At 43.2% G+C, this 23,622-nt stretch overlaps 1 protein-coding gene across 26 annotated transcripts in view; it reads left to right on the forward strand.

Annotated features, from left to right (window-relative positions):
* Positions 1-23,622, forward strand: part of KCNMA1 (potassium calcium-activated channel subfamily M alpha 1) — a 762,573-nt gene that overhangs the window by 646,172 nt on the left and 92,779 nt on the right. For 24 of the 26 annotated variants that reach the window (XM_081573838.1, XM_081573839.1, XM_081573851.1 and 21 more), the window contains one exon: positions 10,553-10,646. In XM_081573838.1, coding sequence (XP_081429964.1) covers positions 10,553-10,646 — 94 coding nt within the window. Of the gene's footprint in view, positions 1-5,813; positions 5,901-10,552; positions 10,647-23,622 lie in introns of all 26 variants that reach the window. The other 2 variants (XM_081573841.1, XM_081573843.1) reach the window with 1 other exon arrangement.

Here is a 23,622-nt window from a genome sequence, read left to right on the forward strand (position 1 = left end):
AGTGCGCCTGGGCTACACTAAAAACCCATGCATTTTACCTTTATCTGAGTTTAAGAGAGAATATCAGTGCAGTCATGTGGAATACATGTTAGAATGCTAGGGGGCTCTTGACAAAACTGGCTCAGTGGCAGATATGGTGTTTATGGATGAACCAATAATAATAATGATATTAATAATAATAATGGTCCTTATCTGTATAGCGTCTTATGGTTCAGAAAATAATTTAACATACACACAATTAGATCCTAGGCTGATCTTCAAATAGAATCACTGGGGCAAGCATTAATTCTGAAGACATAAATACCAAAGTGAAAATGGAAATGAAAATCTGATTGACATCTTCTGCCAGTCTTGTTTACTGGAAGCAGTTTAGAGGGAGGAAAAACAAAAAGATAAGGAAGGTAACAACTGAGTCAACACATGTAAGCAAATAAAAACTTCCACCTCCAAGTGGAAATGTAAATACACATTGTGTTCACCAGGAGAATTTGATGTGAGGTGTGAAATTAAGTCCGGGAGAGACCTGACCCTTTGTTTCTCTTCTGTTTCTTACCCTGGGCTGGTGGCATATCTCAGATTCCGGAGGCAGCATGATCTTTCCTCTGCTCCTTTGGGTGTCTGACAATCTGTAAATCCACAAGGAAGCCTTTCTTGCAAGGATTTTCCTGAACAGTCTTATACAGACAGCATGAAGTGATCAAAAGAATGAGTCATATTTTACATTTGCCTTGTCCAGTTCTGAACAAGGGAGCATGTATACACACATGCAGGACAAATTAAGATAACTTCTCTGTAACCACAGGCAGAGTCCAGTACCTAGAACACTCTTGAGAAATGGTCAGGCAGGGCTGGGGACAGAGTGGGAAGAATGAGACGCTTGCTTTAGCCACCTAATTTAAGGAGTCACAAAAAAACCTCAGTCATCAAGATAAATAATGTGTGCTCAGTCACTTCAGTCATGTCTGACTCTTTGTGACCCTATAGACTTGTAGCCTGCCAAGCTCCTCGGTCCATGTGATTCTCCAGGCAAGAATACTGGGATGGGTTGCCATGCCCTTCTCCAGGGGATCTTCTTCTCCCAGGGATTAAACCCACATCTTCTTCATTGCAGGTGATTCTTTACTGACTGAGCCACCAGGGAAGCCCCAAGATAAATAATAGGTTCATGCAGTATTTTAAAACATTGAAATGCAAAAAAATGCATGATGAATAAAATGTTAGAATTTCAAATAAAGGCAGGACAAATAGTGATTTTAGTGTTGGCATTTAAATACTGAATTTCATAAGTCAGTAGGGGTTAGAATAACAAACACAACACAACTGGCAGCTCTGCCATCTACGTGAGCACTTGAATTGTTCCAGGAACAATGTTCAGCACCTTCCAGGCATTTTCTCTTGATGCATTTCAGAAAGACCAGTTTGTCCTACAGTAAATCCAAATCTATTTGGTAATAAACCGTATTAGAGAGTTCCTTCACAGACTCCATAAATTCCATTATGGTCCATTTTGTCTTTGTTAAACATTTGAGTTGAAAATTACAATCCCTTTATTCACAATGATCATTTCAGACACACAGCTCAAAAAGAACAGCATTAACTTTAAAAAATATACTAGCACGCTTGGACCTATTAAGCACCATAGCTTCATAGACTCCAACTGATGATTTTTATTAAGTATACTGCAGGAGGGGAAAAAATCAAGAATAATTATGAATTCATATACACATCTCTCATGGGCATAAGGTGACTTGAATGGGATGAATTTATCTGTTTCCCCAAGAAAATCACAGAGATGTTCTGATTAAGCCCATAATCTAGTCGATGTGAAATTCTAGCCAAACGTATGGGGCACATTTTCTCTTCTGAAAGTACTTTTGATAAGAAATGTATTACAAACTCATCAGTTTGGCTTCCTGTTAACAAAAAGACAGCCGCCGTCTGGATCATTCTGGGTTCACAGTGAAACTGCCACACCATGTATCCTCCAAGTAAAGCTGTGCGAGTTTGACAAGGGGCAGATGAATCCGGGAGTTATTGTGCAGGGGTTTAAATCTATGCGGCAGCTGACGGTTGAAATAATCATCTATATATCGCTCTGAGCTAGCTGGGGAAAGGTTGACGCTGTATATTTTCAACATATCTAGTCTAATGGTTAATCTGTTGTCTTGGATGGGTTCTTGCTGGGTGGACTTGGAGCACACACTGACAGCTCCGAGGAATTGCTCAGGGTGGATGTGGTTGGCCTTGATCCTCAAGGTGCACAGTGACGGGATCTAACTTAGCTTGCACGGGACAGTGAGGAACTCACCTGACTGGTCTCTCCCAAGGCAAGGGGGCCTGCCGGACAAATAGCAGATTTGGTGGGAAGGATATTCAAGGCTCTAAACTATTAGTACTTCCATCCCTTCCGACTTCCTTCTTGACTTTTTTTGACTTCCCTCCTGACTTCCCCACATCTGTGCACTGGAAGTGAGTTCCGTATGTGTTGCTTTCATTGTCTGGCTATCTTGGCAGATTGGAAATAGCATTGTCCTTTTTGAAAACTGGAAAGCTAGGAAAATGTGAGAAGATAGATAGGAGCGGGAATCAGCAAACCTTTGCTATCAAGGGTAAATATGTTACACTTTTGCGGGCCACACAATCTCAATTGCAGTTATTTACCTCTGTGTTGTAGAGTGCAAACACCCAGAGATGCTAGGTAAACAAATGACTGTGGCCATGTAATGATAAAACTTTATTTAGAGCTACTGAAATTTCCATTTCATATCATTTCAATGTGTTATGAAATATTATTCACCTTAGATTTCCCCTTAACCACTTAAAAATACAAAAACTATTTTTAGCTCATAAGCTCTACACAAATATGTTCCACAGTATAGTTTGCTGATCCCAGAACTTGAGAAATATAAAAAGAAAGACAGCAGCTGTTGGTGCCAGGAACTTGGCAGATTTCATCCTTATTCTGAAGCTTGTCCCCACAAAACATGTACTACATGTGTCAGGGTTGCAGAAAGGAGTGAGATACATTTTTTTGACCTCTAAGCTTTAACCATCATATTGGTTTTGGGAATAGCAAGCAGGGAGAGAAGGAGAGGAAAGTTAAGAAGAGGCTGTTTTGGTTGAACTCCTGTACATTTCCTTTCTGTTTGATTCAAAGTAAAAGTTTTCTTCTTCTACTGCTTTCCCAACTCCAAGCTCCATACTGAAAATTCAAAGAAGTTCTTGCAGTTCTCATTTCCATTCTGTATTTGCTTTTAAACTTTCCTTGTTTTCTCTGTCTTCATCTCTGAGAAGCATATACATTGTAATCTTTTCTTGAGATTCTTCTTTGCCCTTGAGATGATGGAGACAGTTATTCCAAGAGAAAAAAAAGAAAAGAACCGAAGGCAACTGGATTGCCAAGAGAAATTTTCTACCGAATACCGAGCAGGGCAAGAGCACTGGGCAAGTTGTAATGACAGGTCAGGTTTTTAGCAAAGATATTTGAGCTGAGATTCTACATACAGGAAGCTGGGGAATGTTGGACTCTAACCAGGATGCATATAGAACAGGAGGCTGTGGTTTGAGATGGGGTGTGTCAGTACAGAAGGTACATCTACTCCACCAAATTTGATTCTTGAGGATTTGTTAGGCCACAGTATTTCTGTAGAGAACATTACAAACCAGGTCATGTGGATTCTGTTAATATGTTTATATAGTATTTCTTCTCTCTCCCATGCAGGAGCTGAATTCTCTCATTACTCTGTGTTGATGGCCTCAAACTTAAACAATTCAGGTTTCCTAGGCAGTGAATAGAGCCAGAAATACACCCTGTGATTAACTTCTACATAACCCATTGTTCCTTAAAGTCTCCCTCCCCATTCTCCTATTAGCTCCACAAAAGCCAGAAATGAAAAAGCTCTAGCAAGCCTCCCCTTCCTTGCCCCCTCAGTCTCCCACGGGGTGCTGCTCCCCATGCCTGGACTCAGGCAGCTTGGGTACTCTTTCCACCCTCATTTTACATGGTAACAGGTCGTTGTTGTTTCCAGCCTCCATCCTCTAGGTTTTCCAAATAAATGTATTTACTGTTTCTCAGCTAGAAGTTGTTAAATGATCCTGCCTGATAATGTACATGGTAAAGTGATTATTCAGTTGTAGAGAGTTATGTATATTGTGTTGGTGATATTATTAGTGTTCACATTGCTTTGGGTAGGAAGCGTCCTTCATCTTTTAATGATCTCTGTATTAATATTCACCATGATGTTTAAAAACAAATCAGCCTTTTGGGGGAATTGATTTTATCAATAATACTGCAAAATCTTCACCAAACTTCTTGGTGAAATATGGTGCAGTGGTAAAGAAGCCGCCTGCCAAGCAAGAGATGTGGTTTGATCCCTGGGTTGGGAAGATCCCCTGGAGAAGGAAATGGCAATCCACTCCAGTATTCTTGTCTGGGAAACCTCATGGACAGAGGAGCCTGGTGGGCTGCAGTCCATTAGGTCACAGAGAGTCAGATATTACTGAGCACACACACATATACACACATACACAAGGCTGTCAGACCAGAAACTCTTACTTCAAGGATATCACCCACTTTAATTTCCCCGTATTCTTGAGCTGCCTACTGACCTTGTAGGCATAGAACATGGCTCAGATGCCTATCTTACTTTATTGTAGCTGCTCAGCCTCATTGATGGGCACATAGCATTCCCACCACAAGATTCATCCTGAAACAATCGTTAAGTGCTCCTTTATAGCAGTTATATGACCAAACTCACAGGATGGGTTATTTATCTGGCATTCGTTGCTCTTGTTCTTGCTTTGCCTTCATTCCTTATGGGAACATTCACACCCTCTCACCGGTCTGGTTTGAGTGATAGACAGTCAGGGTTCTGGTGGTCTATAATTGTAAGACAGGAAACATCCCTTTGTAAAACAAGTGCCATTGTGCGCTACAAGCCAGGGATTTCTCTTTCCTGGCTACACTATAAGACTTTGGAGTTTGCTAGCCCAGATTTCCTGGTGAAAGTCTAAGGCAGTCATCCTATAGAGAGGTTGAATCAGCCTGGGAGTTTTGTCTATCATGAATCAGTTTGTTGAAAAGTGACTGTATTACTACAACTTACTTAATTTTTCTTGGGAGGAAGGGAAGTTTGATAAACCCAGGAAACAGGAAGCACACCTGTTCAATCTCTAGTCCCACAGTTTCATAAGTTGCCGTTTTTAGTAAAACAACATTCACGTCCTGAAAGGCTGAAAACACACACTCAATTCTCACTGATATCACTCACCATACAAGGAGATGTGACACATCCCCCTTTCTTAGGAGTGCCAGACCCCTGGCATTTAATGCAAGTTAAACAGTGATATCACAACCAGGGGAGCTAATCAAGCCAGTGGTTTGAGATGAAAACGATAGTTTCACAGTGAGAGTTGATGACGTGGACTCTAATGATTATTCAGTAGGATGCGTTTTAGCAGGTTTTAGAAGATAATGAGTTTGGTCTTTCTGCAAAACTGAATTTTCTGTATCTGTGTATATATCATGGGGGGAGAAAGGAACTCTGTATATTTGGGGAAATGATGACACAAGCAAGATTGTCTGCTGACATATTATCCCATCTGACATCGATGACAATAATGCAGCGAAAAGAATTTTAAGAAGTCATTGGGGGAAAAGAGAAAAACCCTGCAATTTAGCTGTGAGGGAAGAAACTTCCATTTTAATTTAAAACTATAATTTTGTTCAATGTGAAAACTGGTTTGGAGCTTTTCTAATGAAAAATTTCACAAAGGATTAATTTCAGTTTTCTTTTCTTGTTATTGTTCGACAGTCAAGGTTGGAGCTAGATCACGCTATCCCAAAGACCCATTTGAGTTCAAGAACACAGCTCACAATTCTCAGCTTGTGACCGAGCCAGGTGAAGGAGCTCTGGAATCCATCCCAATTTTTAATAACTGCACCCCTTAATGTTCTACCTTAACATGCTGAGCTCAGGGGGAGAAGGAAGATGTACTACTGTGGATTTCAGCATGCATCTAGCTTGTTGGGCAGCAAAATACCAAAGAGAAAATCCATACAAAATGATAAATAATCATTAAAACTACCCTCCCCCAAAACTAGCAGCTTGCACAAGACTCCAGTCGGAAGCCCTGTTAGTTCTATGCCTCTGCGTTCAAACCACTTTGCATGCCTCTTACTCTGAGTGATTCCAGTGTGAATATGACATTACTAATGATCTGCTAAGTGTGTGCAGATGTGGGTTTCGCCAGATGTGGTGATTAATAACGTAATGGAGATAGCCAGTTGACTCATGTTTATGGGTTGTTTGCCTTTTATTACATTTCTGAGTTTATTTGCTTTGAACTATTTTTTAACTGCAGCCAACAAACTCACCTTTAAGTCTCAGAGGGCATCATCCCCCTACACCCTGTTGAGGAAACAGGGACAAAGGAATGTGCCCCAGGCTGGAGTTTAGAGTTGAGTCCACCACGGGTTAGCTCTGGACTACGTAGACAAGCTGAAATTCTTGCCCCATTTTACTCAAAGTGACCATGAAAAGGCATTGATGAACCTTGACACAGTGTTTGCAAGTTGGCTAGGCCAATAGAGAAAGGGATTTCTCTTTTTAAAAAAAAAATGCAGTAAAGTATATGATCATCTTGAAGGGAGCCCGGAGTTCTGGCCAGTGTTTCTGGAAGACGTTGCCCTGCTTTTGCTTAAAAAAGAGTGCCGATGAAAAGTTGAGTAAAATGTTGTTACAGATGTTCGGCTCTGCATTAAGGCTGTTGGAATTACCACCACATCTTAAATCAATTCCCAGAACATTGTCTGGAGGTTATGTCATTGAAATAATGAATCCTCTTTAGTCAAGTATAAGCAAACATGTTAAAACATCATTGTAACTTTAAATTAAACTCCAGCGCAAACCAAGGGATCTGAAGGCTCATTAGATTTGCCTGACATTTTTCTAGCACTGAGTCTTCCCAAACTGTAAAACTGTTAGATTCAGTGCCTATTAGACAAGCGAGCACTGGGAAGTTACAACAGCACATTAAGTGTTATACTTAGGGATGTGCAAAAACAAGCCCTTGAATTTTATGAGTACTCAGAGACTGGATGGAATTCAGCTCCTATAAAAATTCCACATTGGATTCCTGAACTTGTTTGTGTTTTAAAGAAGCTGGTAAGTCAGGTTCCTTTAAAAGATCTTATCTTCCTACTGCTTCCACAGCAGGAGGACCTTAGTGGAAATGCTGGAGACAGAGATGTATTATAATTAGCCAGAATCCATGTTAACTGTGAACCTGGACATGTGTGTTGGCATGAGGTAGTGGCCCATTCCTTTAATACTTGTCTTTCACCAAAGTAAGTATCCCTTTTTAATTCAATTTTTATTCCTCTCATGTAGTCACAGAAGCCATGAAATGAAAATTATATTTTATAGCTTAACTAAAAGTTTTCCTCAATCTGCTTTCCTTAAATATGCAGAAATTGATGGAATACATATAAAAGGATAATAATTAAATATGGTTTATATCCTACTTAGGAGGCAGAAGTGATCACGGCTCCTCTAGTGGGATCTAAGCCACGTGTAATGGTCTCCATTACACAGTGTTCGTGTATTTAAGCTGGAGACATTTCCCTGCCACCAACCCCCCCCACCCCCCCGACCCTGCCCCATCTCTTCAGGGAACAGAACTGCATTTCCAGCACATGAGGAAACCTTTGAACACGCATTTCATTTAAGAGAACAAATCCCAGTTTAAATGCAGTATGATTATGATGGATGAGCTTTCTGAGTTGTGATGAAAATAAATTGTTTCCTTGCATAGAAGGAGGCCTGACTTTAGCACCAGAACAAGGTGTTTCCCTGGAGCTGGCAAACAGGTATTAACTTGCAAGTCTTCCATCTGAAGATCACTGCAGGTAAACAGACAGCGACCAGGTGCCAGGTTAATGGGCACTTAACAAGAGAGGGTTATGTGTCATTAGCCCAGTGCAAATGAGGAAAGTAAAGTTAAGCAAAAGAATCCAGCAGAAATGCCAGAGACTGTGACTTCCTACAAACACAGGCTTATTGTATAGCTGAACAAAACCATGGCAACATCTGGTGGGCTTGAATTAAGCTAGCCTAGGGTAGGCAAAAAACCTTTTTGGGCATTTCGTCCCAACCATAAGAAGGCTTGTGTGATAAGAAGGAAAGAATTTCCACCTCCTACTAGATCAACTCACATGCACACGTGTTACTTAGTGCATCATGCTACTCAACTAATCTAGGTCATCTTGAACAAAATGCAACCATTGCAAGTGGTCCATATTAAAAGATGACTTTGTATTTCATGGATAGTCAGCGCAAGACTTTCTACCCCATCCCAAGGTGGGGAAAGTGCAAAAGTACACTTACACCCATACACATTCTCTCTGTCTCTCAATCTTACTCCCTTTCTATCCCATCATTGCCTGGGATGCCTGGCCCCTCTCCTATGAAAGGAAGATAAATGCAGGTCAAGAACAGAGTGACTGCTTGCTTGCTGAGAGATGCATATCACCTCTAAGTGATTTTTTTCAATACCATTTATGTGGCTTGTATTTATTTCCTTTAATCTTTTAAGTGCTGTTTAGTCTCTGTGATTTGCTGTGGATACTCATTTCTGATAAGATGTGATATCCTTCCAGCCACATAGTTCCTTCCTGGAGACCTAAGTGACTGATACGGTCACAGCCTGAGCCTGGGCCTCTGGCGGGTGGGTGGGGTGGGGGTGGGGGAGGGGAGACCGTGCAGGGGGAGCAGCAGGTGATAGAGTGTAAGGGCTATGGGCATTTGCAGGTGATTTATCTGCCTTTATTTCTTCTGGTCACACTCTCACTTCCAACTACATTCTTGTTGCATTTCCCTGTGTCAGCCAAAAGTTAGACAACCCCAGACTGACAGTAGTATAAAGGAGTGTACCAAGGGTGATACTTGGAAGCAGATTTAGAGGATAGTTGGATTATCATGGTCTTCCCTGTTGACTCAGACTGTGAAGAATCTACCTGCAATGCTGGAAACCCAGGTTTGATCCCTGGATTGGGAAGATTCCCCTGGATCTTCCTGTGGGAATGGCTACCCACTCCAGTATTCTTGCTTGGGAAATCCCATGGACAGAGAAGCCTGGCAGGCTATGGTCCGTGGGGCTGCAAAGAGACACCACTGAGTGACTAACGTTAACACTGGATTATTATAAACTCTTTGGGGCCATATATCATAACATTAAATGTATCTAGTGTTTTCAGGGAAGTACCATATCATGCATGTTCTGATATGGGTCTTCCTGGATAATATAAAGCAGCTGATATGGCATCTCCTCCCCCACTTAAGCCTTGTACACCTTTAACACCTATCAAGCTTCTTTTGATGTTGTCCCTGCTAATATTTCTCCTCTTAGCTTTAAGGTAACTGCGTTTCGTTTCGAGTTTCAGGGATGCTTCCTCCCAGTCTGTGTTGCAGTCAACAATAAGAATCCAAGGATCCTGTTTTTCCCTCTTGACATTACAGCTTTAGCCCGAATCGTGGGGGTGGGGAGAGGAAGACTAGGATTTTGCTGCTGGTGCCCTTGGGTGACAGGCTGGGTATGCATCTGCTAATTATCAAGCAGCTCTCTCAAAAAAGAAGCATGATACAGGCTAATACATCTCCAGAGCTTATTAGTGGGTGTCTTTGGGCAAAAGCAATAGAGTATGCTGTGTTGTTTGTGAGAAGAGCTTCACATTGCTTAGCGATCTGTGTGGTTTAAACATTTGGAAAACAACCTGTGGTTTCCAATACTCTCTGCTTCCCTGCTTTCCTGCCCACCACCCCTCTCCCCGCAATCCCCCGCATCTCAGAGATATCATTCAATGGCAACCTCCTCTGTTTGGGCGCTTGCAGCCCCTTTCTCCCATCTTAATGAATTGAGAAAGGACCCCACATGCACAGCCCCATAGGCCCTCTCTCCTGGGAGGTGGAGGGACAAGAGCTGCATTGGGCTGGGATTCTTGAGCCAGAACCTGCCAATGTTCCCAGTCCTGATGGATTGAAACATTGGCTGTTAAGGCCTCCAATCCTTGCCTCTCCAAGGCTCTTTTCCTCTGGCGTGCAGAAATTAGGAACCGGTTTTGTTGGTTCGTTTGCAGAAGCAGCCAGCTGGCAGCTCTCATGCTGCTGCTTCAAAGACAACTCTGTTTCTGATTTTTTGGTCATCCAGCAAGGCAAAGGAACCAAAATGAATTCTAAGCAGAGTGATGGCGTATTCCCATATATACATCCATATTTTTGCAATTTCTGTTCTTTCTATTGGCAGGGTGTTTAGAAACTGTTTTAGTCTTTGAAAGTGCATGTTCAAATGCTGGAGTGTCGAGAGGTGATGCTCTCACCTCCTCTAAGCCGGGCTCTCTGACTAACGCCTTGGTTTTTGTCATTGGGTCCTAAGACACGGCCATGAATTCCTAGTGAGTGACTGAGCCGTAAGTGTGTGTCCTTTGATATCTTGCCTGTATTTCACAGTCTGCCCTCAAACTGTTCATAATCTCATGAGCTGCCTGTATTTCCAGTTGAAGATGAGCAGCCGTCGACACTGTCACCCAAAAAAAAGCAGCGCAATGGAGGCATGCGGAACTCACCCAGCTCCTCGCCCAAGCTGATGAGGTAAGGATGGATGGGGGCCCGGGCTGTGCAGTGGGTCCCCTGGTGGTGGGTCCCCCTCCTGCTCCATCTCCTCTCATCGCCCCCTCCCAACCCTCCGGGGCCCAGAGACTCCCCTCCCTAGCAAGCTTGCAGGGGAGGAGGGGACAAGATCGTTAGATGGCTTCTTAAAGGCTGGAGTATTTATTCTGTCAGCTTGTCAGCAGTTAATGATAGAGCTGAAAAAATTCTGTCATGAAAAACAGTTTGAAAAGCTGTTTGAAAAATACATAGGCTTTAAAGTCTGAGCTGTCACCATGTCCTGTCTGTGTGTAGTTCCTAAACAGCAGTGGCACTAATGACGGCAGGAGCCAATCAGAGGGACGCATGTGGTTAGTTTGCCTCTGGCAAGTCTCTTTCTGCTGGAGTCCCTCCGAGGACTGTTTTCTGTACTTAAGGCCATATGTGAGATGTATCATCACAATCAAAAATGAACCTGAAGATTACCTTCTCTTTATCCTGTCGATTGAAATCAAATTTCTGTTAATTGATTTTGACTGATAAAAAAGTCTAATAATCTGTGGACTTGCCAAAGCAAAGTTCAAAAGTAATCCACTTCTGCTCAGGCTAAAAGCAATATTAATTATGAAATAGAGCTTGTGTGCACTCTTTTGCTCTCTTTCTCGCCTTCCTCCCTCCCTCCTTCTGTCCCTCCCTTGCTCCCTTCCTTCTTTCCTTTCTTCCCTTTTCCCTATCTTGACTGCAGCTTCCTCTAGGAAAAGGCAAGTGAAGCCAATTTTCAATAGACTTCTGTTGGTTCCTCTTCTTGGTCTCTTCATCTTTCCTCTCCCTTTTTTTGGTCTTGGATTCATCTGCCAATCCTAGTGCTTATTTCCCCCATCATCCTCACTCTCCAGCACCTCAGCGAAACAGAAATGATTTCAGATTTGCACTGCTTTCCCTAAATGTTTCCTGCCATGGAAACACCTGCCATCTTGATGGTGCTTTCTTCTTCTCATTGCCATTGGCCACTCTCCTCCCTTTGATGATCGATACAAAAATCAGGATGAAGTCCTCCTCCTCCCCACCTTTTCCTAGCATTCGCCTCTTCCTGCCTCTCCACAACCACCTTTCTAGGATGGAGACAGGGCAGTCCTTCATGTGGTCGAGAACACAAGTCCCAGGAGAAGACTCATCCAGCCCCATGTCCTTTTCCGTCACAATCCCCTCTTCCTGTTCAGTGTTTCCTGTTTCCCATTTGCTCAGTCTTGCTTGGGTGCTGCTGACTTACCTGCTCGTTTACAGTTTATGAGGAGAAATAAAACGTGCCAACTGCCAAGCCCTTGTTTTTCCAATGCCACTTGCCATGCTCGCATCCATTCTCTCTTTACTCACCATTAGGTGATCGCCTTATCTCATGCTAATAGTTTTATCCACTGAAAATAGAGAGAAGCCCAGGCGCTTTCTTTTGCCTAAATTTAGAGAAGCAAATAAATAAATAAAGAGAAGTCTGAAAAATCTGAAACCTTTGGAGCCTTTACTTTGCTATGTAAAGTATGGCTCATTTCTTTGATCTTGAGTAATAATAATTCTGAGGAGTTATACTGTTTTCATATGCTTCAAAGCTGTGTCAAAGTTTTGCTGCTTAAGGGTACTTCTTTATTCTGTTGGCTCCTGGGTACCAAGATGACAGGTCTTCTGTACGAGGTGGAAGCTTTTTTAAGTCGTAGCCTTCAGCAAAACATCAAATTACCAAATCCGGGGTAACATACTTCTACACAAATGCCTTTCCTGTAGATATATTATACCCTATATATTAAATACTTTAGTGTTACATGCTACATTTTATGTGCAATAGAAAGTGATGGTTTGAGGTAGCCTTGGGGGGACTTTTTTTCCACAAGCAGAAAAAGCTAGTATATTCCGTATCAAGTATGGTTTTTACAGGACTTTCTGCCCGAAGGCCTTTGTAAATAAGTAATGATCAACAGATTGGCTGTGGGTTTTTGAAAAGCATGCCTGTGTCAGTTTGCATGATGGGGGAGAATTTTCAAAGTGGGTCTTGCCTTCATTGCCTGTTGGAGAGGGGCTGAGGGAGGCAGCCATCCCGGGCTGGGGCTGTCTGCTCTGCGGTACATCAGAATTGCTAAACGTGGGTCAGGCGGTGAGCTGAAACTTGCCGAGCTACAGAACTCAGGTTTCTGGTGTTGCTGCCTTTGGGCTGCTGCTATGGCTGTGGCTGCTGTCACTGGAGCTCTTTACCCCGCCAGCCCATGACGACCTCGATCGGTGCTCAGTTGGAACGGGCCGTCCCATGACAAGTCAGAAAGTCTTAGACATTCCCCTCCTTGACCACAACTTTCTGTGTTCCAGGTACTTTACAGAGTCAAAATGGGAGTCTGTCTGTGGAGACTCCACAGGCTCTGTGGAGCCCTGTCGCTGTTGCCCTTCTTTTCCAGGGTAGGAATGAAGAGCCCGTGGGTGGTTTGGTTTGAGTCCCTGACTCTGGCCATGAGTTTGCCAGGGCTTATTTTTTTCTAGCTTCATCTTGCTGATTGACAGGAAACAGAGTCCCCCCCGCCACCCTCCACCACATCTGCAAACACTCCCTATCTACTCGACAAGAGATGGGACTCGCAGGTCCTATTCCTTATGACCTGAAACATCCATAAAGGAGGCTAATGACTCATTTGAAGTGGATGTTTCGACATGAGTCTGTGGCTTGCTGCTTGAGCAGAATCAATCATTCTGAATGCGGGCAGGTTTTAGTGGCCTATGGGCAGTGATAGGAAACATTCCGAGAGAAACTGGAGAGCCCAGAATGGGCCGGGCCGGGCTCTAATTTACCACTGTGGCCTCTGCAAATAAAACAGACTCCTGCGTGAGGGGTCCTTGCAAGCCATCTGCCAGCAGGAAATACAGCAGGGACTCCGTACTAATGGTCTTTGTCTCCCCTTTGTTCTGGTAGCAGGCCTACCCGGGCTTCCAAGTGTCACTTCACTCTCTGCCCCATCATTAGATGAACTGCCTTGCTTGGTGTGTCTGGATCCTGAGGCAGTATGTTTTTTCAGTTACCCTGACACAGAAAACAACCCTCACAACTAGACTGAGCCAATGGCAAGCATCTGTGCTCCAAGTCAGGGGTCTATGTGTCATGAGAGAGACCTTTGGCTTCAGATCCTGCAAAGGAGCGGACTGAGGAGGTGACCAGGGCCCTGTTATTCTTCTCCCTGTTGGTCTCTTAACATGGAATGGTTTAAGGAGCCTCTCCTAGCTTTCCTCTAAAATAGCCAAGCACCTGTTGCCCAGTTCTCCCTACTTAGTGGGTGTGTGCCCTGTAAGGAAAGCTGTGTCTTCCATTTAAGACTCTAGAGTGAAGCACTTTGTCTCTGAATAACCAAGTCAAGGGTTCTTAATTAGTAAGGAATCTAGTTAGTAATCTTAATCTAGTAAGTCTTACCTAATTGGGAAGATATGAACCTAGATGGTTTAGTTTCCAAACCCATTTTATTCACTGCTTCACTCCTGCACCTGCCGGAGGAAATAGGATAGTGCTCAGGCCATTGCAGGTGGCTCGATGTGGCTGGAGAAAGAGGTTCTTAGAGTTGACAATATGAGAGTGTTCTGGCTTTATTAGGGTGCTGCCAGATCCAATTAGGGCTTCCCAGGTGACGCTGGTGGTAAAGAACCCCCCTAGCAATGCAAGAGATATAAGAGACACAGGTTCAATCCCTGGGTCAGGAGATCTCCTAGAAGAGGGCAAGGCAACCCACTCCAGTATTCTTGCCTGGAGAATCCCCATGGACAGAAGATGGTGGGCTACAGCCCATGGAGTAGCAAAGAGTCAGACACAACTGAAGTGACTTAGCATGTACGCAGACCCATTGATTATCCAATGAAATCTATCTAGAAAGACTTCATAGGGAAAAAAAAAAAAGCTCATTGGACACCATTACAGTTGAAGGAGATTCTTGGATTCTCTGAATTCCAGCCCCATTTACTATCACATTCAATTCATTTCATGACCACCTTCAAGTGGTTGCCTTCACAGATGCTTTTTGGCTGCTGAGAAGATATCTTCAGTGGATAGACCGATATGGGGAAAATGCCCTGGCTCCTTTGCTCTGTCCTCAAATGCAACCCCAAAGGTTATGCCTTTCAGCTGCCCACTTCTATTTCCTTTCTCAGATTAATTTTTATCTGGGAAAGGTTTAGAGAGAATCTACTCTACTCAAGATGTTGTAGGTCTTTGAGGATGTAAAATTAAAGTGGATTATACTCTTCAGATTATATGGATTTAGTGAAGTGAGTGAAAGTCACTCAGCCATGTATGACTCTTTGTGACCCCATGGACTATACAGTTCATGAAATTCTCCAGGCCAGAATACTAGAGTGGGTAGCCTTTCTCTTCTCCAGGGGAATCTTCCCAACCCAGGGATCGAACTCAGGCCCATGTCTTCAAAAGGCTTATGGTTTAATGTGGGAGATAGACAAGAATATACAGCAAAATAGAATAAGGGCAGGGTGGCAACCTACCAGCATAGGCTGTGAGAGCAGAGAGAGCCCTCATTACCTCTAATTTGGGAGGCTGAGCCTGGGCTGTGAAGGAGGAGGAGAATTCTTGACTAATAGCACTACCCACCCTTGTCTACTATTTACCAGGTGCCAGGCATCATTTCTAGAGCATTATGCCTGTTATTTCGTGGAATCCTAACTACATGAGGAGGGACTGACTGCTGTTTCCTTTTATGGATAAGGAAATTGAATCACAGAGATATAAAGGGTAGCAACTGTGATGATATGAACCTAAATGGTTTAGTTTCCAAACCCGTTTTATTTACTGCTTCACTCCTGCACCTACTGGAGCCGATAGGGTAGTGCTTAGGCCCTTGCAAGGGGCTAGAGAAAGAGATTCTTAGAGTTGACAATATGAGAGTGTTCTGGCACTTAGTCATGAAGGCCTTCCCTGTCGTAGGCTAGAGCCTTGCAGGTTTTTGAGGAAGCAGTACCCTAACTTGTGTTTTGGGAGGATCACTGATGATGGTATAAGGAAGGGTTTAGAAGCCTGCATCTGGGCCTTCTGGAGACACATGATACATAAATTCAGAGGTGTGAAGGGAAGGCTTATCCCCGCCTTGGCCTCTGCCAAGGTCCTTTGGGTACCAAATCATTCAGGGTCTGCTGTCAAACCGTGGGCCAGGTGTGGGCTAAACAGTCTTCCCAAGAAGGACATATAGCATTCCTGACATCAGTTACACCTCTTCCCTCAGGTGCTGGGGGACTTGGCATAAGGTGCCATGGGCCCTGATGATCTACCTAGGGTGTGTTGAGTAGACACTTTCCACAAAGAGATAGCCCCCAGCCAGGCTAGTGAGGATAAATGACAATACCCCAAACAGAAATTGAACACTGTGAAAGGAGCTTCATGTCCTAAGACCCAGGAAACATTAGCTGTTTGTTTTCTGAATGTAAGTGGAAATATGATTGGAGAAAAACAGATAACCCTCCTTCTGGGCACTAACTGATCATTAAGTGAAATAAACTCATCTGCTTGTTAAGTTCCATCCCCTCCCTTTTGCTTCATACCTCTCACTAGGTCTTTTTTGTTAGGACTGCCAGCTTGAAAGGTTTTACTAATAGAAAATGGCAAAGTGGCCTGAGTCCACTCAGAGTTGGAGACAGAATGCCATTCTTAGAATTCTGTCCACTGGGCAGAATGAAGAAGGAAAGCCAGGACAACTTAGCTGAGTAAATTCACCTCTTAATGTACAAACAAACCACAAGTGACAGGCCCCCACAGGACTGACGAGGAAAGAAATGGTGGGTCTCGTCATCCCAGGGCTGGGGTGGGTTGGACACAGTTCCCTGGACACAGTGCATGCACAGCAGAGGGTCTTTATCCCATCCCCTGGTTTCAAGAGCATCTTGTCCACTCTCCTCCAGGACTGAAGAACATGTCAGATCTCCTTGCTTGTCTCCCAAACATAAAGGCACTAATTTCCTTCTTCCTCTGAGAACAGTGGCTGCCTAGCAAGAGATGACATTCTCGGGAGCAACAGTTCTTGATTGCTTATTTGTTGGGCAGGGAAAAAAAAAGTGCAAGTAGTGATACAGAAACTGTGGCCAGAGTGGCCTGAAGGTTTTCTCAAGGTGGCTCTCAGGATGGCCATCTGGTGGGATTTGGGGGTGGGGGTAAGGGCAGCCGTGTCTCAGGAGAGATGAGCATTACCCAGGATGGTGGAGGCAATGGTAAAGGATGGGTTAAGGTTGGAGCCAGGATCCCAAAGTCAGGATCCTTGCAACATAGCAGGAAATAGAATCCACCCAGAAATAAAATGTACCCAAGAATGAGGCAGATCCATTGAGTCAAAACCATTTACAGTACTGAAAATCCAACGATGGGCCCTTTAGAGGAGACCACCTGAGGCTCCCTCCAGTCTTCTCTGACTGGTGCAGCCAGAGATGCATGTGTATGACCTGCTGCTCCTGAATGTGGCTCTGAAGGACTTAGTTACTACCCGCCAGGTTGCCTTCTGTGGAGTGGAAGTGATGGAAACCAAGGAGGGTAGAAAACTGAAATATATGTTGTGCTTAATAAGAATGAGTATTTCATTTACTTTTTTATACCTATTTGCTGATTAGCTCTTGGAGATAGAGGTCAGCAAGAGAGAGTCACTTGCATCCAGGTTAGAAATTTCCATCAAATGTTGACACAACCCCTAAAGTTCCAGAGAGTCACAGAAAGAGAGAGCAGGTGACCTGGGTTTGCTTTTGTCCCCAGATCTGCATTCTCCATTTGAAAAGCGAGGACTAGAGTGAGGCATGTGAGGTATCTCCTTGAACTTTGCACTGACACCCCTCCATGGTCCCACTCTGGTCCTGTCCTTGTTGAATAGGACTATAACCTTCCAGTCTGTATGCTCCAAAGAGTTGTTAACTATGATAGGATTGAGTCTAACCACAAAGCCTGTCCATCTGGGTGAAACTTGACAATAATGATCCTTAAACTTTAACATGCATCAGAGGGATATAGCACCTTGTTAAGACCAAGTAAGTCTGGGCTGCACTAGAGAATTGCATTTCTTAAAAGCTCCCAGGTGATGCTGAGGCAGCTGGTGTGGGGCCACACTTTGAGAACTGCTCCTTACATGAATCAAAGCAGTGGGAGGAACTTCATGTGATGAGGACCCTTACAGAAATATTCAGACCTGGCCTTGGAGCACTAAATAGTTGCTTAGTTAAGAACATCTCTCTTGACCACCACTGGACATCATACATGAGTACTTTGTGTTGATCAGTTATAGCAGCTGGCTCTGGGCACCTTCCAGGTAGCCTGAATGGTTAGAGACATGTTTATAGGGTCTCCCACCCAATCACCATGCCCTATTACAGACGCTGTCCCTGTAAAGTGGGAAACAGCCCAAGAGCCTTGCCTGTTCCCCAAACAAACTGTTACAGGAAATCAAAGTTGAATGGGCTTTCTCTGGACACTTTTTCTGGTCTGCTTGGAAGGTCTGGGGCACTCTGTTGAAGAGATGGTCAGAGGCCAGAGATCATTCATCATCAGATTCTCTTGGTAGTTGGTTGTTTATTGAGCATCTACTAAGTCGTCTGCTGGGTTCCAGAACTGCATGGGAGAGTGAACTATGAGTTCCCTGCCCTGAAGAACATCACCAACTACTGGATAAGACAGTCGTGCAAATTATTGTCTCTGAAAGATCATCTCACTTCTGTAAGAGTTCCTAGCTGCGTCTGCCTGAGGTTATGAAGGAGGACAGCTCAGGAGGAGCATATGATACAAACTATGAGGCTTCAGAAATGCCCTGATACCCTTACTGTGGGACATAATAGATACTCAATAAAATCACTCTTACCACTGGGATGAAAGGCCTACAAAGGCAGGAGAAATCGCCCAATTTTATCAAGACTTCCATTTCCCAGGAGGACCACTGCAGGATTGGCCTCAATCTAGATGGGATGCCTGTAACGATAGGAAAGGCTGCATCATGTAAGTGGCAATGAGGTCCTGAAAATCAAGCAAGGAAAGGAGGCAATTTAAAAACCATGTGGTAACTTTCCTCTTTCATACTTTTTGGTTGGTTGGTTGGTTTTGGTTCCTTGTACCTTAGTATAAATTTCTGAAGTCCAGCACAGAACCCACTGCCACAGGAAAAAACTCAGCTTCTCTTCTAAGGGGAACTGTGCTCTTTAAAATATAATACCAGCTTCCTCACAGCTGGTTTGCTAGAGAAAGGATTTGTGGTTTTGCTTTAGGCTGTTGTCTTCAAGGCAAGCTTTTTGTGTGTCTGCTGTAGCTGGGCATTTATTTCGCTTCCTGAGATTAATTGATGGCAAGTGGCATTCCTTGCTCTGCAAATCCTCAAAACAATGATCTTTTATTCTTTTTTTGAAGTCAGGCATGCTTAATTTCTAGCTGTGGACTTTGGAGGTGTCAGCTGAGATTCAAGAAGCATAGCTATGAAAAATTTAACTCACTGGGGCTTCTCAGTTGTTATAAAAATGTGGGTATTCCTAAATGCAGTCTTCAGATATCAGGACAAGACAAAAGCATGTCTAGCCTTAATTGATTATTGAGGCTCTCCTTAGCACATTGTCCTGACAGGGGCTCATGGGGAAATTTTCTTCTGATTATTCACACCAGCTGTGCATTTTATAAAATGCCCGACATGCTGCTTTCCCTCTCTTTGCAACATAGGGCAGTGTGGCTAGGGGTACTGCAGTGGGAAATGAACATGATCCAGCTGCTACCTGCAAGTGGGAAGGCATGAGATAGGGACCAAGCATCACTGACTTCCAGTTAAGAAGACTTCTCTGGACAAAGCCTTGTTCTCTTCCCTCTAGCTGTGTTATCTTAGCCACATACTTAGCCACATTCTGTTTCCCATCCATGCAAATGGGTCATGATAATAGAAATTGACTGTGTCATTGTGATGAGTACATCATAAAATGTAGGTAAAAGTTTTACCACAGCAATATTTGTAAGAGCTCAACCCAGGATGGCTATTCATCTTAGTAGCAATAGTAGTAGTAGTAGTAGTAATTCAGTAGTTAGAGGAATAATAGGAGAACCCCACATCTTTATTATTGAACCACTCTCTCTTTCCTGTCTCCTTTCACCATTATAAGAGCTACAAATATATGAGTAGATTCTTTGTTGATGTTGTTCAGTCGTGTCTGACTCTTTGTGACCCCTTGGACTAGAGCACGCCAGGCTTCCCTGTCCTTCACCATCTCCCAGAGCTTGCTTGGTCTAACTCACATCCGTTGCGTTGGTGATGTCGTCCAACCATCTCGTCCTCTGTCGTCCCTTCTCCTTCTGCCTTCAATCTTTCCCAGCATCAGGGTCTTTTCTAATGAGTCAGCTCTTCACATCAGGTGACCAAAGTATTGAGGCTTCAGCTTCAGCATCAGTCCTTTCAATGAATATTCAGGATTGATTTCCTTTAGGACTGACAGTTTGATCTCATTTCAGTCCAAATGACTCTCAAGAGTCTTCTCCAACACCACAGTTCAAAAGCATCAATTCTTTGGCACTCAGCCTTCTTTATAGTCCAACTCTCACATCCATACATTACTACTGGAAAAACCATAGTTTTGACTATATGGACCTTTGTTGGCAAAGTTATGTCTCTGCTTTTTAATATACTGTCTAGGTTTGTCATAGCTTTTCTTCCAAGGAGCAAATGTCTTTTAATTTCATGGCTTCAGTCACCATCTGCAGTGATTTTGCTGCTGCTGCTGCTAAGTTGCTTCAGTCGTGTCCGACTCTGTGCCACCCCATAGATGGCAGCCACCAGGCTCCGCCGTCCCTGGGATTCTCCAGGCAAGAATACTGGAGTGGGTTGCCATTTCCTTCTTTGGAGCCCCCCAAAATAAAGTCTGTCACTATTTCCATTGTTTCTCTATCTATTTGCCATGAAGTGATGGGACCGGATGCCATGATCTTCGTTTTTTTGAATGCTGAGTTTTAAGCCAGCTTTTTCACTCTCCTCTTTTACTTTCATCAAGAGGATTTTTCGTTCCTCTTTGCTTCCTGCCATAAGGGTGGTGTCATCTGCATATCTGAGGTTATTGATATTTCTCCCACCAACCTTGATTCTAGCTTGTGCTTCATCTAGCCTGGCATTTTGCATGATGTACTCTGCATATAAGTTAAATAAGCAGGGTGATAATATACAGCCTTGACGTACTCCTTGCCCAATTTGGAACCAGTCTGTTATTCCATGTCCGGTTCTAACTGTTGCTTCTTGACCTGCATACAGATTTCTCAGGAGGTAAGTAAGGTGGTCTGGTATTTCCATTTCTTTAAGAATTTTCCACAGTTTGTTGTGATCCACACAATCAAAGGCTATGGTGTAGTTGATAAGCAGAAGTAGATGTTTTTCTGGAATTCTCTTGATTTTTCTGTGAGCCAACATATACTGGCAATTTGATCTCTGGTACCTCTGCCTTTTCTAAACCCAGCTTGAACATCTGGTAGTTCTCAGTTCACGGACTGTTGCAGTCTAGCTTGGAAAATTTTGAGCATTACTTTGCTAGCGTGTGAAATGAGTGAAATTTGAGGTAGTTTGAACATTCTTTGGCATTGCCTTTCTTTGGGATTAGAATGAAACTGACCTTTTCCAGTCCTGTGGCCACTGCTGAGTTCTTCGAATTTGCTGGCATATTGAGCACAGTACTTTAACAGCATCATTTTTCAGGATTTGAAATAGCTCAGTTGGAATTCCATCACCTCCACTAGCTTTGTTGTAGTGATGCTTACAAAGGCCCACTTGACTTCACATTCCAGGATGTCTGGCTCTAGGTTAGTAATCACAACATCATGGTTATCTGGGTCATTAAGATCTTTTTTGTATAGTTATTTCATGTATTCTTGCAATCTCTTCTTAGCATCTTCTGCTTCTATTAGATCCATACTGTTTCTATCCTTTATTATGCCCATCTTTGCATGAAATATTCCCTTGGTATCTCTAATGAAGAGATCTCTAGTCTTTCCCATTCTATTGTTTTCTCCTATTTCTTTACATTGATCACTGAGGAAGGCCTTCTTATCTCTCGCTATTCTTTGGGACTTTGCTTTCAGATGGGTATATTTTTCCTTTTCTCCTTTGCCTTTCACTTCTTTTCTTAGCTATTTGTAAGGCCTCCTCAGACAACCATTTTTCCTTTTTGTATTTCTTTTCCTTGGGAATGGTTTTTGATTACCACCTCTTGTACAATGTTATGAACCTCCATCCATAGTTCTTCAGACACTCTATCAGATCTAATCCTTTGAGTCTATTTGTAGTATTACAAATAGATTATATAGTATTCCACTGTATAATCGTAAGGGATTTGATTTAGGTCATACCTGAATGGCCTAGTGGTTTTCCCTACTTTCTTCAATTTAAGTCTGAATTTTTCAATAAGGAGCTCATGAGCTGAGCCACAGTCTGCTCCCGGTCTTGTTTTGCTAACTGTATGGAGCTTCTCCATCTTCAGCTGCAAAGAATATAATCAGTCTGATTTCGGTATTGACCGTCTTGTAAGCAAAGTATAAAGAATGATAATAATGATAGTGGTTAACATGTAGTGAGGGCATGCTCTGTGTTATGTCCTGTGCCAGGTGCATGCAACGTCTTTACTCAGACTGTCCTTAAATTGAAACCGTTAATTAATGATGACATTTAACGCTCCCATTTTACAGGCGAAGAAACTTGCATGATGGAGCAGGTAGATGAGCCAAAATCTGAAGACAGACATTCTGGCTCTGGAGCCAGTGTACATAAGCACTGTGCCAAAGAAATAGTTGGTTTTCTTCTATCAGTCATATCCACTTCCAAAAACTCCCTTGAGGGATCAGCTCTCTTGGTTCCACTGAACAAATTAACTGGCTTATGTCGTGGCTTCTTCTTTTTCTTTGGATGGGGTTGTCAGAGGTATTGATCCTCAAATGCATAAGTTAAAGGCCAGGAAGCCTCCCAGGCAGAGCAGACCTAATTGGGTATGCATGTGGCCCAAACTCTATCATGAAGATGTTGTATATTTCTGGCATGTTTCCATGTATTCCTAAACTGACAGCAGGATGCTTCTTTCCTTTAAATGAACAGCTGAGGCCTAAGGTGCAAGAGGAGAGCCAGGGTCATCAATGGAGTGACATCTGGTCCATTGTGCCCATTTTTATTCAAGGTACACAATTGTATTAATTAGCTCAGGCTGCCATAACAAAGTCCACAGACTGAGTGTCTTAAACATCAGAAATTAATTTTCTTATGGCTCTAGAGGTTGGAAGTTCAAGATCAAGCTGTTGGCAGGGTTGGTTCCTTCTGAAGCCATGAAGGAAGGATATGTTTCAGGCCTCTCTTCTTGCTGGTAGATGGCCATCTTCTCCTTGTAACTTCACATCATCTTCCCTCTGAACATGCTTGCCCAAAGTTCCTTCTTTTGTAAGGAGAACAGTCATACTGAATTAGGGCCTGCTCTAATGACTCCATTTTAACTGTGTTACCTCTTTAATGAGCATATCTCAAAATACAGTTACATTCTGAAATGCTAGGAGTTACGACTACAACATACAGATTTTGTGGGATGGAGGGGGATACAATTCAGTCTGTAATAACTACACAGCAGATATCCTTCCCTCATAGTTTCACCCTAAAATAAGGCATGTAGGTGGTAAGTAACAAATGAGCCTTGAATCGATTATGGTCCATTTGGTGGAAGTTAGGATTACTCTGTGAGTTGAGGAAGCATATAAAATAGTTAAGATGCGAAGGGCAGTATCTAGGATTGGTCCTCGGTTCCAACTAAGTCTTTAAAGGAGTTGTCTGAGAGCCTGTGAAAGTGATTCTCTTTGTCATTTTGTAAACTAATAATGATGAGATTCTCTGTTCAGGGAGGTTTCTGATGGTCCTCCTTTCCACATACGACAAACGGCCTTAATCTTCTCCTGGGCCTCCCCTGACCAAAGCACCGTTGATTGACATGCTCAAGAAGCAGA

The sequence above is a fragment of the Giraffa tippelskirchi genome, chromosome 2, assembly GCF_054371585.1.
Source record: "Giraffa tippelskirchi isolate mGirTip1 chromosome 2, T2T-mGirTip1v1.2.pri, whole genome shotgun sequence".
NCBI lineage: Eukaryota > Metazoa > Chordata > Mammalia > Artiodactyla > Giraffidae > Giraffa > Giraffa tippelskirchi.